Source organism: Phaenicophaeus curvirostris, unplaced genomic scaffold (genome assembly GCF_032191515.1).
Source record: "Phaenicophaeus curvirostris isolate KB17595 unplaced genomic scaffold, BPBGC_Pcur_1.0 scaffold_327, whole genome shotgun sequence".
In the NCBI taxonomy this organism is placed as follows: domain Eukaryota; kingdom Metazoa; phylum Chordata; class Aves; order Cuculiformes; family Cuculidae; genus Phaenicophaeus; species Phaenicophaeus curvirostris.
Window position 1 is genome coordinate 81,167 of NW_027206930.1, and position 17,356 is coordinate 98,522.

Here is a 17,356-nt window from a genome sequence, read left to right on the forward strand (position 1 = left end):
TTTGGGGGGGTCCCCAATTTCTGGGTCCATTGGGGGGGGAATGGGGGGGTCCCCAATTTCTGGGTCCTTTTTGGGGGGGTCCCCAATTTCTGGGTCCATTGGGGGGGGAATGGGGGGGTCCCCAATTTCTGGGTCCTTTGAGGGGGGGGCAATGGGGGGGTCCCCAATTTCTGGGTCCTTTTTTGGGGGGGGTCCCCAATTTCTGGGTCCTTTGGGGGGGGAATGGGGGGGTCCCCAATTTCTGGGTCCTTTGGGGGGGGAATGGGGGGGGTCCCCAATTTCTGGGTCCTTTGGGGGGGGGCAATGGGGGGGTCCCCAATTTCTGGGTCCTTTTTGGGGGGGGTCCCCAATTTCTGGGTCCTTTGGGGGGGGGAATGGGGGGGTCCCCAATTTCTGGGTCCTTTTTGGGGGTGTCCCCAATTTCTGGGTCCTTTTTGGGGGGGTCCCCAACTCCTGAGACCATTGAGGGGGGGTCTTGGGGGGGGTCCCCTAATTCCTGGGTCCTTTTTGGGGGGGGTCCCCAATTTCTGGGTCCTTGGGGGGGGGTCCCCAACTCCTGAGACCATTGAGGGGGGGTCTTGAGGGGGGGTCCCCTAATTCCTGGGTCCTTGGGGGGGTCCCCAATTCCTGGGTCCTTGGGGGGGGTCCCCAACTCCTGAGACCATTGAGGGGGGTCTTGAGGGGGGGTCCCCTAATTCCTGGGTCCTTTTTTTGGGGGGGTCCCCAATTTCTGGGTCCTTTTTGGGGGGGGTCCCCAATTTCTGGGTCCTTGGGGGGGGGTCCCCAACTCCTGAGACCATTGAGGGGGGGTCTTGAGGGGGGGTCCCCTAATTCCTGGGTCCTTGGGGGGGTCCCCAACTCCTGAGACCATTGAGGGGGGTCTTGAGGGGGGGTCCCCTAATTCCTGGGTCCTTTTTTTGGGGGGGTCCCCAATTTCTGGGTCCTTTTTGGGGGGGTCCCCAATTTCTGGGTCCTTTTGGGGGGGGTCCCCAACTCCTGAGACCATTGAGGGGGGGTCTTGAGGGGGGGTCCCCTAATTCCTGGGTCCTTGGGGGGGTCCCCAATTTCTGGGTCCTTTTGGGGGGGGTCCCCAACTCCTGAGACCATTGGGGGGGGTCTTGAGGGGGGTCCCCTAATTCCTGGGTCCTTTTTTGGGGGGTGTCCCCAATTTCTGGGTCCTTTTGGGGGGGGTCCCCAATTTCTGGGTCCTTTTTTTGGGGGGGGTCCCCAACTCCTGAGACCATTGTGGGGGGGTCTTGAGGGGGGGTCCCCTAATTCCTGGGTCCTTTTTGGGGGGGGTCCCCAATTTCTGGGTCCTTTTTTTGGGGGGGGGTCCCTCATTTCTGGCTCCATTGGAGGTGGGGGGGGTGTGGGGATTTTGAGGGGGGGGTCCCCAATTTCTGCTTCTCTAGGGGGGTTCTTTGAGGGGGGGGGGTCCCCCAATTCCCTCTCGGGGGGGGGGGGGTCGCGCGGCCCCTTTAAGGTGACGTCACGGGGTGGGGGGGGGACACACACACACACAAGCCCCTCCCCCCCCCCAAAAAAAAACCCTCCCCCCCCTCCCCCTCCCCCCCCCCCCCGGGGCCGGAGCCGCCGCCAGCGCCGCGTCCGTCTGTCCGTCCGTCCGTCTGTCCGTCCGCAGGAGCCGCCGGGGCCTCTCTCTGTCCGTCTGTCTGTCCGGCCGGCCGTCCTCCAGCGCATCCCCCCCCTCAAACCGACCCCCCACCCCCGTGTCCGTCTGTCCCGCATCCCCCCCCCACCCCCCCCCGGTCCGTCTGTCTGTCTGTCTGTCCTTCAGCTCATCCCTTCCTGCATCCCTCTGTCTGTCTGTCCGTCCTTCAGCTCATCCCTTCCTGCATCCCTCTGTCTGTCTGTCTGTCCTCCATCTCATCCCTCTGTCCGTCTGTCTGTCCTTCATCTCGTCCCTTCCTGCATCCCTCTGTCTGTCTGTCTGTCCGTCCTTCATCCCATCCCTTCCTGCATCCCTCTGTCTGTCTGTCTGTCCTTCAGCTCATCCCCTCCTGCACCCCCCTGTCTGTCTGTCTGTCCTTTATCCCATCCCCTCCTGCATCTCTCTGTCCATCTGTCCGTCTGTCCTTCATCCCTTCCTGCATCTCTGTCCGTCTGTCTGTCCTTCATCCCATCCCCTCCTGCACCCCCTGTCCGTCTGTCCGCCTGTCCTTCAGCTCATCCCTTCCTGCATCCCTCTGTCCGTCTGTCTGTCCTTCAGCTCATCCCCTCCTGCACCCCCCTGTCTGTCTGTCTGTCCTTTATCCCATCCCCTCCTGCATCTCTCTGTCCATCTGTCCGTCTGTCCTTCATCCCTTCCTGCATCTCTGTCCGTCTGTCTGTCCTTCATCCCATCCCCTCCTGCACCCCCCTGTCCGTCTGTCCGCCTGTCCTTCATCTCATCCCTCTGTCTGTCTGTCTGTCCTTCATCCCATCCCCTCCTGCACCCCCCGTCTGTCTGTCTGTCCTTTATCCCATCCCCTCCTGCATCTCTCTGTCCGTCTGTCCGTCTGTCCTTCATCTCATCCCTCTGTCTGTCTGTCTGTCCTTCATCCCATCCCCTCCTGCACCCCCCTGTCCGTCTGTCTGTCTGTCCTTCAGCTCATCCCCTCCTGCACCCCCCTGTCCGTCCGTCTGTCCTTCATCCCATCCCCTCCTGCATCCCCCTATCTGTCTGTCCGTCTGTCCTTCATCCCATCCCCTCCTGCCTCCCTCTGTCCGTCTGTCCCGCATCCCCCCCCGCACCCCCCTGTCCGTCTGTCCCGCATCCCCTCTCCCCCTGTCCGTCTGTCCTGCGGCTCCTCCTGCCCCCCTGTCCGTCTGTCCGTCCTTCAGCGCGTCCTCTCCCTCTGTCCGTCTGTCCCGCATCCCCCCCCCCCTTCATCCCTCTGTCCCTCTGTCTGTCTGTCTGTCCTCCCGCAGCCCCCGTGTCCGTCTGTCCGGCACCTTCTCCCCCCCCCCCCCCCCCAGCCCCGTGTCCGTCTGTCCGTCCGTCCCTGCGTGTCCGTCTGTCCGTCCGATGGCGCCGGGGGCCTTGGGGACAGCGAAGCCGGCGACGCCGTGAGCGGGTGAGGACACACGCGCGTGTGTTTGCACGAGGACCCGTGTGTTTGCACGAGGACGCGCGTGTTTGCACGAGGACGCGTGCGTGTGTGAACAGGAGGGTCAGGCCTCGGCGCGAGGCCCCGCTTGCACGAGGACGCTCGCGCGCACGAGGGTGCGTGTGCACGAGGGTGCGTGTGCACGAGGAGCTGTGTTTGCACGAGGACACGTGTGTGCACGAGGGCACATGTGCGCGAGGTCACGTGTGTGCACGAGGACACGTGTGTGCGAGGTCACGCGCGCGCACGAGGAGCCGTGTTTGCACGAGGATGCGTGTTTGCACGAGGATTCCTGTTTGTATGAGGACGTGTGTTTGCACGTGGATCTGGTTTTGCACGAGGAGCCGTGTTTGCACGAAGACGCATGTTTGCACGAGGATCCATGCTTGCACGAGGAGCCGTGTTTGCACGGGGACATGTGTGTTTGCACGAGGAGCCGTGTTTGCACGAGGAGCCGTGTTTGTGTGTGCGAGGCGTGCGAGGACCCGCCTGCCCCCCTTAGCCCCTTCCAGACCCTCTTTAACCCTTTCCTCTCCCCCTTTAACCCTTTCCTGCCCCTCTTAACCCCTTCCTATCCCACTTTAACCCCTTCCTCCCCCTCTTTAACCCCTTCCTGCCCCCTCAATGCTCTCCTATCCCACTTTAACCCCTTCCAGACCCACTTTAACCCCTTCCAGACCCTCTTCAACCCCTTCCTATCCCCCTTTAACCCCTTCCTCCCCACTTTAACCCTTTCCTCTCCCCCTTTAACCCCTTCCTGCCCCCCTTAACCCCCTTCCAGACCCACTTTAACCCCTTCCTATCCCACTTTAACCCCTTCCTGCCCCTCTTTAACCCCTTCCTGCCCCCCTCAATGCTTTCCTCTCCCCCTTTAACCCCTTCCTCCCCACTTTAACCCCTTCCTCTCCCCCTTTAACCCCTTCCAGACCCACTTTAACCCCTTCCTGCCCCACTTTAACCCCTTCCTCTCCCCCTTTAACCCCTTCCTACCCCACTTTAACCCCTTCCTGTCCCTCATTAACCCCTTCCAGACCCACTTTAACCCCTTCCTCTCCCCCTTTAACCCCTTCCAGACCCACTTTAACCCCTTCCTGCCCCACTTTAACCCCTTCCTCTCCCCCTTTAACCCCTTCCTACCCCACTTTAACCCCTTCCTGTCCCCCATTAACCCCTTCCTGCCCCACTTTAACCCCTTCCTCTCCCCCTTTAACCCCTTCCTACCCCACTTTAACCCCTTCCTGTCCCCCATTAACCCCTTCCAGACCCACTTTAACCCCTTCCTCTCCCCCTTTAACCCCTTCCTCTCCCCCTTTAACCCCTTCCTGCCCACTTTAACCCCTCGCTGCCCCCCTTAACCCCTCGCATCCCGCGTCCCCCGCAGGCTGCAGGATGAGCTCGTGCAGCAGCCGGGCGCTGACGCTGCTGAGCAGCGTGTTCGGGGCCTGCGGGCTGCTGCTGGTGGGCATCGCCGTCAGCACCGACTACTGGCTCTACATGGAGGAGGGGGTGGTGCTCCCCCAGAACCAGAGCACCGAGGTGCGCATGGCCCTGCACGCCGGCCTCTGGAGGGTCTGCTTCTTCGCGGGTACGGAGGCCACCACCCCCCCAAAAAAAAACCTCAGGGGTCTCAGAGGTCTTGGAAGTGTTGGAGGTCTTGGGGGTCTTGGGGATCCTGGGGGTCTTGGGGTTCTTGGAGGTCTTGGAAATCCTGGGGGTCTTGGGGGTCTTGGAGGTCTTGGAAGTGTTGGAGATCTTGGGGGTCTTGGAGATCCTGGGGGTCTTGGGGATCCTGGGGGTCTTGGGGGTCTTGGAGGTCTTGGAAGTGTTGGAGATCTTGGGGGTCTTGGGGATCCTGGGGGTCTTGGGGATCCTGGGGGTCTTGGGGGTCTTGGAGGTCTTGGAAGTGTTGGAGATCTTGGGGGTCTTGGGGGTTCTGGAGGTCCTGGGGATCCTGGGGGTCTTGGGGGTCTTGGAGGTCTTGGAAGTGTTGGAGATCTTGGGGGTCTTGGGGGTTCTGGAGGTCTTGGGGATCCTGGGGGTCTTGGGGGTCTTGGAGGTCTTGGAAGTGTTGGAGATCTTGGGGGTCTTGGGGGTTCTGGAGGTCCTGGGGATCCTGGGGGTCTTGGGGGTCTTGGAGGTCTTGGAAGTGTTGGAGATCTTGGGGGTCTTGGGGGTTCTGGAGGTCTTGGGGATCCTGGGGGTCTTGGGGGTCTTGGAGGTCTTGGAAGTGTTGGAGATCTTGGGGGTCTTGGGGGTTCTGGAGGTCTTGGGGATCCTGGGGGTCTTGGGGGTCTTGGAGGTCTTGGAAGTGTTGGAGATCTTGGGGGTCTTGGAGATCCTGGGGGTCTTGGGGATCCTGGGGGTCTTGGGGTTCTTAAATGTCTTGGAAATCCTGGGGGTCTTGGGGGTCTTGGGGGTTTTGGGAGCTCTGGAGGTCTTGGGGATCTCGAGGGTCTTGGAAGTCTTGGGGGTTCTGGAGGTCTTGGGGGTCTTGGGGGTTTTGGGGGTTTTGGGGGTTTTGGGGGTTCTGGAGGTCTTGGGGATCCTGGGGGTCTTGGGGGTCTTGGAGGTCTTGGAAGTGTTGGAGGTCTTGGGGGTCTTGGAGGTCTTGGGGGTCTTGGAGATCCTGGGGGTCTTGGAGGTCTCAGGGATCTTGGGGTTCTTGGGGGTTCTGGAGGTCTTGGAGATCCTGGGGGTCTTGGGGATTTTGGGGGTTCTGGAGGTCTTGGAGATCTTGGGGGTCTTGGGGTTCTGGAGGTCTTGGAAGTGTTGGAGATCTTGGGGGTCTTGGGGGTTCTGGAGGTCTTGGGGGTCTTGGAGGTCTTGGGGGTTTTGGGGGTCTTGGGGATCCTGGGGGTCTCAGGGGTTCTGGAGGTCTTGGAAGTGTTGGAGGTCTTGGGGGTCTTGGGAGTTCTTAGATGTCTTGGAGATCCTGGAGGTCTTGGAGGTCTTGGAAGTGTTGGAGATCTTGGGGGTCTTGGGGGTTCTGGAGGTCTTGGGGATCTTGGGGGTCTTGGGGGTTCTTAGACGTCTTGGAGATCCTGGAGATCTTGGGGATCCTGGGGGTCTTGGAGGTATCAGGGATCTTGGGGTTCTTGGGGGTCTTGGAAATCCTGGGGGTCTTGGGGGTTCTGGAGGTCTTGGAGAAGCTGGGGGTCTTGGAAGTCTTGGGGGTTCTGGAGGTCTTGGGGATCCTGGGGGTATTGGGGGTCTTGGGGGTTTGGGGGGTTCTGGAGGTCTTGGAGATCCTGGGGATCTTGGGGGTTTTGGGGGTTCTGGAGGTCTTGGGGATCTTGGGGGTCTTGGGGGTTTTGGAGGTCTTGGAGGTCTCAGGGACCTTGGGGTTCTTGGTGGTTCTGGAGGTCTTGGGGATCCTGGGGATCTTGGGGATCCTGGGGGTCTTGGGGGTCTTGGGGGTTCTGTAGGTCTTGGGGATCCTGGGGGTCTTGGGGTTCTTGGTGGTTCTGGAGGTCTTGGGGATCCTGGGGATCTTGGGGATCCTGGGGGTCTTGGGGGTCTTGGGGGTTCTGTAGGTCTTGGGGATCCTGGGGGTCTTGGGGGTCTTGGGGGTTCTGTAGGTCTTGGGGATCCTGGGGGTCTTGGCGATCCTGGGTGTCTGGGGGTTCTTAGATGTCTTGGAGGTCCTGGGGGTCTTGGAAGTCTTGGGGGTTCTGGAGGTCTTGGGGATCTTGGGGATCTTGGGGGTCTTGGGGGTTCTGGAGGTCTTGGGGATCCTGAGGGTCTTGGAAGTCTTGGGGGGGTCTGGAGGTCTTGGGGATCCTGAGGGTCTTGGAAGTCTTGGGGGGGTCTGGAGGTCTCAGGAGTCTTGGAAGTCTTGGGGCTCTTGGGAATCTTAGAGGTCTTGGGGGTCTGGGGGGTTCTGGGGGTCTTGGAGCTCTTGGAAGTCTTGGTGGTCTTGGGGGTTCTGGAAGTCTTGGGGGTTCCGGGGGTCTTGGGGGTCTTGGAGATCCTGGCGGTCTTGGGAGTCTTAGAGGTCTTGGGAGTCTCAGGGGTCCTGGGGGTCTTGGAACTCTTGGAAGTCTTGGGGGTTCTGGAAGTCTTGGGGGTTCTGGGGGTCTTGGAGATCCTGGGGGTCTTGGAGGTCTCAGGGATCTTGGGGTTCTTGGGGATTCTGGAGGTCTTGGGGGATTCTGGGGGTCTTGGGGATTCTGGAAGTCCTGGGGGTCTTGGGGGGTTCTGGAGGGTCTTGGGAGTCTTCGGGGTCCTGGGGGGCTTGGGGGTCTTGGGGGATCTTGGAGATCCTGGGGGTCTTGGAAGCCTTGGGGGTCATGGGGGTCTTAGAGGTCTTGGGGGTCCTGGAGGGTCCTGGGGATCTTGGGAAGTCCTGGAGGCCTCTGGGGGGTTCTCAGGGTCCTGGAAGTCTTGGGGGTCTTGGACATCTTGAGGGTCTTGGGGGGTTCTGGGGGTCCTGGGGGTCTTGGAGCTCTTGGAAGTCCTGGGGGTCTTGGGGGGTTCTGGAAGTCTTGGGGGTTCTGGGGGTCTTGGAGATCCTGGGGGTCTTGGGGGGGTCTAGGGGATTCTTGGGGGTGGGGGCTGCAAGGGGACCTGGTGGGATCTGGAAGGTTCCTTGGGGGGGGATCCTGGGGGTCCTATGGGACCTGGGGGGGATCCAAAGGGACCCTATGGGATCTGGGGGGTCCTGGGGGGGATCCAAGGGGACCCTATGGGATCTGGGGGGGTCCTGGGGGGATCCAAGGGGACCCTATGGGATCTGGGGGGTCCTGGGGGGATCCAAGGGGACCCTATGGGATCTGGGGGGTCCTGGGGGGGATCCAAGGGGACCCTATGGGATCTGGGGGGGCCCTGGGGGGATCCAAGGGGACCCTATGGGATCTGGGGGGGTCCCTGAGGGTGTCACCCCCCCCCCCAGGTCGGGAGAAGGGACGCTGCGTGGCTTCCGAATATTTCCTGGAGCCGGAGATCAACCTGGTGACGGAGAACACGGAGAACATCCTGAGTGAGGGACCGGGGGGGCTATAGGGGGCTATAAGGGGGCTATAAGGGCTCCGTAGGGGACCTATAGGGTCTAGGGGGGATCTATAGGGTCCATAGAGGCTCTAAGGGCTCTCTGGGGCTTCTATGGGGTCTCTAGGGTCTCTATGGGCTCTACAGGGTCCATAGGGTCTCTATGGGCTCTCTGCGGTATCTATGGACTCTATAGGGTCTCCAGGGGCTCTCTAGAGTCTCTGTGGGCTCTATAAGGTCTCTAGGGGCTCTATGGCCTCTATGAGGTCTATAGGGTCTATACGGTCTACAGGGTCTCTAGGGGTTCTATGGGGTCTCTAAGGTCTCTATGGGCTCTATGAGCTCTATGGGGTCTCTAGGGTCTCTATGGCCTTTATAGGGTCTCTAGGGTCTCTATGGCCTCTATAGGGTCTCTAGGGGTTCTATGGGGTCTCTAGGGGCTCTATGGGCTCTATGGCCTCTCTAGGGTCCCTGGGGGCTCTATAGGGTCTCTAGGGTCTCTATGGGCTCTATAGGGTCTCTATGGGGTCTCTAGGGTCTCTATGGGCTCTATAGGGTCTCTAGGGTCTCTATAGGGTCGCTAGGGTCTCTATGGCCTCTCTAGGGTCTATAGGGTCTCTAGGGTCTCTATGGGATCTATAGGGTCTCTATGGCCTCTCTAGGGTCTCTGAGGGCTCTATAGGGTCTCTAGGGTCTCTATAGGCTCTATGGCCTCTCTAGGGTCTCTGGGGGCTCTCTAGGGTCTCTAAGGTCTCTATGGGCTCTATGGGGTCTCTATGGCCTCTATAGGGTCTCTAGGGTCTCTATGGGCTCTCTAGGGTCTCTATGGCCTCTATAGGGTCTCTAGGGTCTCTCTAGCGTCTCTAAGGTCTCTAAGGGGTCTCTAGGGTCTCTATGACCTCTCTAGGTTCTCTGGGGGCTCTCTAGGGTCTCTAAGGTCTCTATGGGCTCTATGGGATCTCTAGGGTCTCTATGGCCTCTATGGGGTCTCTAAGGTCTCTATGGGCTCTCTAGGGTCTCTATGGGGTCTCTAAGGTCTCTATGGCCTCTCTAGGGTCTCTGAGGGCTCTATAGGGTCTCTAAGGTCTCTCTCGGGTCTCTATGGGCTCTCTAGGGTCTCTCTGGGGTCTCTAAGGTCTCTAAGGGGTCTCCAGGGTCTCTATGGCCTCTCTGGGGTCTCTAAGGTCTCTATAGGGTCTCTAGGGTCTCTATGGGCTCTATGGCCTCTCTAGGGTCTCTGAGGGCTCTATAGGGTCTCTAAGGTCTCTCTCGGGTCTCTATGGGCTCTCTAGGGTCTCTCTAGGGTCTCTGAGGGCTCTCTAGGGTCTCTAAGGTCTCTACAGGGTCTCCAGGGTCCCCGGGGGCTCCATAGGGTCTCTAAGGTCTCTATAGGGTCTCCAGGGTCCCCGGGGGCTCCATAGGGTCTCTATGGGCTCTATAGGGTCTCTAGGGTCCCCGGGGGCTCCATAGGGTCTCTATGGGCTCTACAGGGTCTCCAGGGTCCCCGGGGGCTCCATAGGGTCTCTAAGGTCTCTATAGGGTCTCCAGGGTCCCCGGGGGCTCCATAGGGTCTCTAAGGTCTCTATAGGGTCTCCAGGGTCCCCGGGGGCTCCATAGGGTCTCTATGGGCTCTATAGGGTCTCTAGGGTCCCCGGGGGCTCCATAGGGTCTCTATGGGCTCTATAGGGTCTCTATAGGGTCTCCAGGGTCCCCGGGGTCTCCATAGGGTCTCTATGGGCTCTATAGGGTCTCTATAGGGTCTCCAGGGTCCCCGGGGGCTCCATAGGGTCCCCGGGGCCCGTGGTGGGGCCGGGTCTGAGCGGCGTGTCCCGCAGAGACGGTGCGGGCGGCGACGCCGTTCCCCATGGTCAGCCTCTTCCTCGTCTTCACGGCCTTCGTCATCAGCAACGTGGGCCACATCCGCCCCCAGAGGACCCTCCTGGCCTTCGTCTCGGGCATCTTCTTCATCCTCTCCGGTGAGACGCCCGCCCCGCGGGAACCCCAACTAACTGCCCCGCGGGGACCCCAACAACTGCCCCACGGGGACCCCAACTGCCCCGCCACCACCCCCCAGAACCAAAACTGCTCCCCCTGACCCCCCCAAACTACCCCAAGACCAAGATCTCCACCCCAAGGACCTCCATCTCCACCCCAGGACCTCCATATTCACCACAAGGACCTCCATATTCACCACAAGGACCTCCATATCTACCCCCAGGACCTCCATATCTGCCCCAGGACCCCCATATCCACCCCAAGGACCTCCATATCTGCCCCAAGGACCTCCATATCCACCCTGAGGACCTCCATATTCACCACAAGGACCTCCATATTCACCACAGGGACCTCCATATTCACCACAGGGACCTCCATATCTGCCCCAGGACCCCCATATCCACCCCAGGACCCCCATATCTGCCCCAAGGACCTCCATATCCACCCTGAGGACCTCCATATTCACCCCGAGGACCTCCATATCTGCCCCAGGACCCCCATATCTGCCCCAGGACCCCCATATCCACCCCAAGGACCTCCATATCTGCCCCAAGGACCTCCATATCCACCACAAGGACCTCCATATCTGCCCCAAGGACCTCCATATCCACCACAAGGACCTCCATATCCACCCCGAGGACCTCCATATCCACCCCGAGGACCTCCATATTCACCCCGAGGACCCCCATATCTGCCCCAGGACCCCCATATCCACCCCAAGGACCTCCATATCTGCCCCAAGGACCTCCATATCCGCCCCAAGGGCCTCCATATCTGCCCCAAGGACCTCCATATCCGCCCCAAGGGCCTCCATATCCACCCCAGGACCTCCATATCTGCCCCAGGACCTCCATATCCACCCCAAGGGCCTCCATATCCACCCCAAGGACCTCCATATCCGCCCCAAGGACCTTCATATCCACCCCAGGACCCCCATCTCCACCCCAGGACCTCCATCCCCACCCCAAGGACCTCCGCCTCCCCCCCTCGGTGAGCCGGGGGGTGTGGGAGGTGAGGTCGGGCTCCCCCCCCGCAGGGCTCTCGCTGGTGGTGGGCCTGGTGCTCTACATCTCCAGCATCAACGACGAGGTGATGAACCGGCCCAGCGGCTCCGAGCAGTATTTCCAGTATCGCTACGGATGGTCCTTCGCCTTCGCCGCCTCCTCCTTCCTCCTCAAAGAGGTGCGGCCACCAAGCTCCTCCTCCGTGGGGGTGGTGGGACTCCATCTCCACCTCGTTGATGTGTCTCCATCTCCACATTGACGTGTCTCCATCTCCACCTTGACGTGTCTCCATCTCCACATTGACGTGTCTCCATCTCCACCTTGACGTGTCTCCATCTCCACCTTGACGTGTCTCCATCTCCTCCACCTTGACATGTCTCCATCTCCACGTTGACGTGTCTCCATCTCCACATCGACGTGTCTCCATCTCCACCTTGACGTGTCTCCATCTCCACCTTGACGTGTCTCCATCTCCACGTTGACGTGTCTCCATCTCCACATCGACGTGTCTCCATCTCCACCTTGACGTGTCTCCATCTCCACCTTGACGTGTCTCCATCTCCACGTTGACGTGTCTCCATCTCCACATCGACGTGTCTCCATCTCCACCTTGACGTGTCTCCATCTCCACATTGACGTGTCTCCATCTCCACATTGACGTGTCTCCATCTCCACGTTGACGTGTCTCCATCTCCACCTTGACGTGTCTCCATCTCCACCTTGACGTGTCTCCATCTCCTCCACGTTGAGGTGTCTCCATCTCCCCGTTGAGGTGTCTCCATGTCCTCCAGGGGGCCGGGGTGATGTCCGTCTACCTGTTCACCAAGCGCTATGCGGAGGAGGAGCTCTATCGGGCCCCGGCGGGTCTTCTCCGGCCCCGGCTCAGCGCCTGCTCGGGGCTGTCGGGCCAGTTTCTCCAGCCCCGCGCGTGGCCTCGCGCCCGCAGCCCCTCGGACGCCTCCTCCGACGTCTCCATCCAGATGACCCAGAACTACCCCCCCGCCATCAAGTACCCCCAGCACGGGCACCTCTCCACCTCGCCCTGCTAGGGGGGGACACGGGGGGGGGGGGGGGGGCGTGGGGAGGGAGGGGGACATCATGGGGAGGGGGAAGAACATCATGGGGATGGACGTGGGGTTGGACATGGGGAGGAACATCATGAGGATCATGTGGGGAGGGTGAGGAACATCGTGGGGAGGTTGAGGAGCATCATGGGGATGGACGTGGGGAGGGTGAGGAACATCATGGGGAGGGTGAGGAACATCGTGGGGATGGACATGGGGAGGGTGAGGAACATGGGGATGGACGTGGAGAGGGTGAGGAACATCATGGGGAGGTTGAGGAACATCGTGGGGATGGATGTGGGGAGGTTGAGGAACATGGGGATGGACATGGAGAGGGTGAGGAACATGGGGACATGGGGAGAAACGTCATGGGGTTGGACATGGGGAGGTTGAGGAACATCATGGGGAGGTTGAGGAACATCATGGGGAGGGTGAGGAACATCATGGGGATGGACGTGGGGTTGGACGTGGGGAGGAACATCATGAGGATCATGTGGGGAGGGTGAGGAACATCATGGGGAGGTTGAGGAACATCATGGGGAGGTTGAGGAACATCATGGGGATGGACGTGGGGAGGGTGAGGAACATGGGGATGGACATGGAGAGGGTGAGGAACATGGGGACATGGGGAGAAACGTCATGGGGTTGGACATGGGGAGGTTGAGGAACATCATGGGGCTGGACGTGGGGCTGAGGGAAGGGTGAAGGACCTCACAGGGCTGGACGTGGGGAGAGGGAGGAACCCGGGGAGGGTGAGGAACACACACGGGGACACGGGGAGGAGCATCACGGGGGTGGGACACGGCGAGGGGGAGGGACATCACGGGGATGGACACGGGGAGGGGGAGGGACACGGGGACCTGGGGAGGCTGGGAGGGAGCGTGGGGACGTCTGGGGCCACCAGGGCTGGGGGAGACGTCTGGGGCCACCAGGGCTGGAGGAGACATCAGGGGCCACCAGGGCTGGAGGAGGATTTGGGGACAGAGACCTCTGGGGCCACCAGGGCTGGAGGAGGATCTGGGGACAGAGACCTCTGGGGCCACCAGGGCTGGAGGAGACCTTTGGGGCCACCAGGGCTGGAGACATCAGGGGCCACCAGGGCTGGAGGAGGATTTGGGGACAGAGACCTCTGGGGCCACCGGGGGGGTTGATGACACTGGGGACAAGCGGGACCCCCAGGACCCGGCTCGGCGGCCATCTTGGCACCTCAACCACGGCCACCGCGGCCACCAAGGGGCAGGGGGTGGCTCGGCGGCCATCTTGGCCCAACCCCGGTGGCCCAGAACAGACAGGAAGTGACCCAGCGGCCATCTTGTCCCACCGCTATGGCCAACAGTGGACAGGAAGTGACCCAGTGGCCATGTTTTCTGGCTCCTGTGGCCAAGAAAGGACAGGAAGTGATCCAGCGGCCATCTTGGCCCACCACTATGGCCGACAGTGGACAGGAAGTGACCCAGCGGCCATCTTGGCCCACCACTATGGCCAACAGTGGACAGGAAGTGACCCAGCGGCCATCTTCTCTTGTCATCCATGGCCACCAATAGGTGGGAAGTGACCCAGCGGCCATGTTTTCTGGCTCCTGTGGCCAAGAAAGGACAGGAAGTGACCCAGCGGCCATCTTGTCCCACTGCTATGGCCAACAGTGGACAGGAAGTGACCCAGCGGCCATCTTCTCTTGTCATCCATGGCCACCAATAGGTGGGAAGTGACCCAGCGGCCATGTTTTCTGGCTCCTGTGGCCAAGAAAGGACAGGAAGTGACCCAGCGGCCATCTTGTCCCACTGCTATGGCCAACAGTGGACAGGAAGTGACCCAGCGGCCATCTTCTCTTGTCATCCATGGCCAAGAAGTGACCCAGCAGCCATCTTGTCCCACTGCAATGGCCAAGAAAGGACAGGAAGTGACCCAGCGGCCATCTTGTCCCACCGCTATGGCCAACAGTGGACAGGAAGTGACCCAGCGGCCATCTTCTCTTGTCATCCATAGCCAACAGTGGACAGGAAGTGACCCAGCAGCCATCTTGTCCCACCACTATGGCCAAGAAAGGACAGGAAGTGAGGCAGCGGCCATGTTTTCTGGCCCCCCGTGGCCACCAATAGGTGGGAAGTGACCCGGCGGCCATCTTGTCCCACCGCTATGGCCAAGACAGGACAGGAAGTCACCCAGCGGCCATCTTCTCCAGCCAATCGCCGCCCACGCAAGGCAGGAAGTGGCCCGGCCGCCATCTTTAGCACCTCCTCGTGACCCCTGGCTGGTGGGGGCCCTTCCAGGAGAGGACCTTGGGGGGGGACACACACCCCGGTCACCCCCCCCCCCACCGGCTTCTCAGCTGCTTTTGAGCCCCTTTGGCTTCAGCGATGCTTCGCCCCGCCCCCCCCTCAATTTCGGGGTGTCCCCCCCCCCCCCAACCTGCGTGGCTGGTCCACGGGGGGTCGGCTGCCGGCTCTCGTTAGCACAAATTAGGGGGGGGGGGGGCCTTGGGGGTGGGGGAGCAGACGCGGGGTCCTTCTTGGGGGGGGTGGGGGGGTGGGGGGGGGAGGGGGGAGCGGTTTTGGGGTGGGGGGGAGCCTCGCGTTCCCCAAATTTAGGGGGGGGGTCGGGCACAAGCCCCCCCCTCCCCAATTCCTCTGGCAATAAAATGGCTTCCATATGTAGCTTCCCCCCCCCCAAAAAAAAATAAATAGAGGGGGGGGTTGGGGTTAAACACCCCCCAAAGTTGGGGGGCAGCGGGGGGGGGGCAGCGGGGCTGGGGGAGGGGGGGTCCCCTTGGCTTTTAGGGGGGGGCCCCCCCCCGTTTTTGCTGCCCCCCCCCTCCATGATTTGTAAATAGGGAGCGACTGCAATAAAGGATTTAAATTACGACCCCCCCCCCCCGTGTCGTGTGAGCCCCAAAATCCCCCCCCGGGACCCCAAAATCCACCCCCCGGGACCCCAAAATCCCCCACGTGTTACCCCTAAATCGCCCCCAGACTCCAAATTCCGCCCCCCCCCCCCCAGACCCCCAAATCCCCCCCGGGACCCCAAAATCCCCCACGTGTTACCCCTAAATCGCCCCCAGACTCCAAATTCCGCCCCCCCCCCAGACCCCCAAATCCCCCCCGGGACCCCTAAATTCCCCCCCCCCGGACCCCAAATTGCCCCCCAGGGACCCTCCCCTCCCCCCCATGGGAAGCGGGGGGGAGCAATTAGGGATTGGGGGGTGTAATTAACGGCTGGGGGGGCTGATAGGGGTAATTAGGGGCTGGGGGGGTCAATTAGAGGCTGATGGGGGTAATTAGAGGCCCCCTACAGGTAATTAGGGGTTGGGGGGTGCAATTAAGGGCTAAGAGGGGGTAATTAAGGGGCTGGGGAGTAAGCAAGTGGCTGGGGGTAATTAAGAGCGAAAGGGAGGGTAATTAAGGACTAAAGGGGAGTAAGTAAGTGGCTGGGGGTAATTAAGAGCTAAAAGGGGGTTAATGAAGGGCTAAGAGGGGCTAATTAAGGGCTAAAGGGGGTTAATTAAGGGCTAAAGGGCATAATTAAGGGCTAAAGGGGGTTAATTAAGGGCTAAAAGGGGTGCTTAAGGGGTTAAATGGGGGTAATTAAGGGGCTAAGGGGGGTAATTAAGGGCTAAGGGGGTAATTAAGGGCTAAATGGGGGTAATTAAGGGCTTAGGAGGTAATTATGGGCTAAAGGGGGTTAATTAAGGGGCTAAAGGGGGTAATTAAGGGCTAAGGGGCTAATTAAGGGCTAAGGGGGTAATTAAGGGCTAAATGGGGTAATTAAGGGGCTTAGGGAGGTAATTATGGGCTAAAGGGGGGTTAATTAAGGGGCTAAAGGGGGGTAATTAAGGGCTAAGGGGCTAATTAAGGGCTAAGGGGGGTTAATTAAGGGGCTAAGGGGGTTAATTAAGGGGCTAAGGGGGTTAATTAAGGGGCTAAAAGGGGCTAATTAAGGGCTAAAGGAGGTTAATTAAGGGCTAAGGGGAGTGTTAATTAAGGAGCTAAGGGGGTAATTAAGCGCTAAAGGGTGGTTAATTTAAGGGGCTAAGGGGTTAATTAAGGGCTAAGGGGGTATTTAAGGGGCTAAAAGGGGCTAATTAAGGGCTAAAGGGAGCGTTAATTAAGGGGCTAAGGGGGGTAATTAAGCGCTAAAGGGGTGGTCAATTAAGGGCTAAAGGGGAGTTAATTAGGGCCTAAGGGGGGTAATTAAGGGGCTAAAGGGGGGAATTAAGGGCTAAAGGAGGTTAACTAAGGCTAAGGGGGGTTAATTAAGGGCTAAAGGGGTGGTTAATTAGGGGCTAAGGGGGGTAATTTAACGGCTAAGGGGGGTAATTAAGGGCTAAGAGGGGGATATTAACGGCTAAGGGGGGGTAATTAACGGCTAAGGGGGGTAATTAACGGCTAAGGGGGGTAATTAAGGGCTAAGGGGGTATTTAAGGGGCTAAAAGAGGCTAATTAAGGCTAAAGGGAGCGTTAATTAAGGGGCTAAGGGGGGTAATTAAGCGCTAAAGGGGTGGTTAATTAAGGGGCTAAACGGGAGTTAATTAGGGGCCTAAGGGGCGTAATTAAGGGCTAAAGGGGGAATTAAGGGCTAAAGGAGGTTAATAAGGGCAAGGGGGGGTTAATTAAGGGGCTAAAGGGGTGGTTAATTAGGGGGCTAAGGGGGTAATTAAGGCTAAGAGGGGGTAATTAAGGGCTAAGGGGGGTAATTAAGGGCTAAGGGGGGTAATTAAGGCTAAGAGGGGGTTATTAACGGCTAAGGGGGATAATTAAGAGGTAAGAGGGGGTAATTAAGGGCTAAGGGGGGTAATTAACGGCTAAGGGGGTAATTAACGGCTAAGAGGGGGTAGTTAAGGGCTAAGGGGGGTAGTTAAGGGCTAAGGGGGGTAATTAAGGGCTAAAGAGGGGTAATTAAGGGCTAAGGGGGGTAATTAAGGGCTAAGGGAGGTAATTAACGGCTAAGGGGGGTAATTAAGAGCTGGGGGGAGCAGGCCCCCCCTCCCACCGCCCGGGGGGGGCGTGGCCTCGCGGTTGCCATGGCGACGCCGCAGCATCCCTGTCTCCATGGCAACGGCGACCGAGCCTCCCCCGCTCCCCTCCCCCCCCACGTCCCCCCCCCCGGCACAAGCCCCGCCCCCTAGTGACGTCACCCCCGAACCTTCCAGGCCCCGCCCCCTCCTTTTTGGACACCCCCCCCTCTTTTTTTTTCCCCCCCC

At 60.0% G+C, this 17,356-nt stretch overlaps 3 protein-coding genes across 4 annotated transcripts in view; 2 read left to right on the top strand and 1 right to left on the bottom strand.

Moving 5' to 3' along the window:
• Positions 1–4,493: 4,493 nt before the first annotated feature.
• Positions 4,494–12,158, top strand: CACNG7 (calcium voltage-gated channel auxiliary subunit gamma 7). 2 transcript variants are annotated; one of them, XM_069882762.1, is made up of 5 exons: positions 4,494–4,695; positions 8,002–8,088; positions 9,932–10,072; positions 11,128–11,273; positions 11,887–12,158. In XM_069882762.1, the coding sequence occupies exons 1-5, from the start codon at positions 4,500–4,502 to the stop codon at positions 12,142–12,144; spliced, it is 828 nt and encodes a 275-aa protein (XP_069738863.1). In that variant the 5' UTR covers positions 4,494–4,499; the 3' UTR covers positions 12,145–12,158. The 2 variants fall into 2 exon arrangements, with proteins under 2 accessions (XP_069738863.1, XP_069738864.1); XM_069882763.1 differs by lacking the exon at positions 8,002–8,088.
• On the bottom strand, positions 5,292–7,510 carry LOC138734941 (uncharacterized; the record flags this gene model as incomplete). The annotated part of the gene is made up of 3 exons (XM_069882766.1): positions 7,464–7,510; positions 6,140–6,844; positions 5,292–5,799 (listed from the first exon to the last, which is right to left on the bottom strand). Coding segments are annotated over exons 1-3 (1,260 nt in total), but the record flags the coding sequence as incomplete, so codon positions are not given.
• Positions 12,159–13,484: 1,326 nt separating the features above from the next.
• The window catches only part of LOC138734945 (voltage-dependent calcium channel gamma-4 subunit-like), an 11,993-nt gene continuing 8,121 nt past the window's right edge, over positions 13,485–17,356 (top strand). The window contains 1 exon segment of the mRNA XM_069882770.1: positions 13,485–13,658. Within this exon segment, the coding sequence (XP_069738871.1) occupies positions 13,485–13,658 (174 nt within the window).

Bases quoted from the DNA above. Each gene is read 5' to 3' on its own strand.
- CACNG7 (XM_069882762.1), top strand. From the start codon at position 4,500: ATGAGCTCGTGCAGCAGCCGGGCGCTGACGCTGCTGAGCAGCGTGTTC. The intron at 10,073-11,127 runs GTGAGACGCCCG...CCCCCCCCGCAG, and splicing joins CATCTTCTTCATCCTCTCCG to GGCTCTCGCTGGTGGTGGGC. The intron at 11,274-11,886 runs GTGCGGCCACCA...CATGTCCTCCAG, and splicing joins CCTCCTTCCTCCTCAAAGAG to GGGGCCGGGGTGATGTCCGT.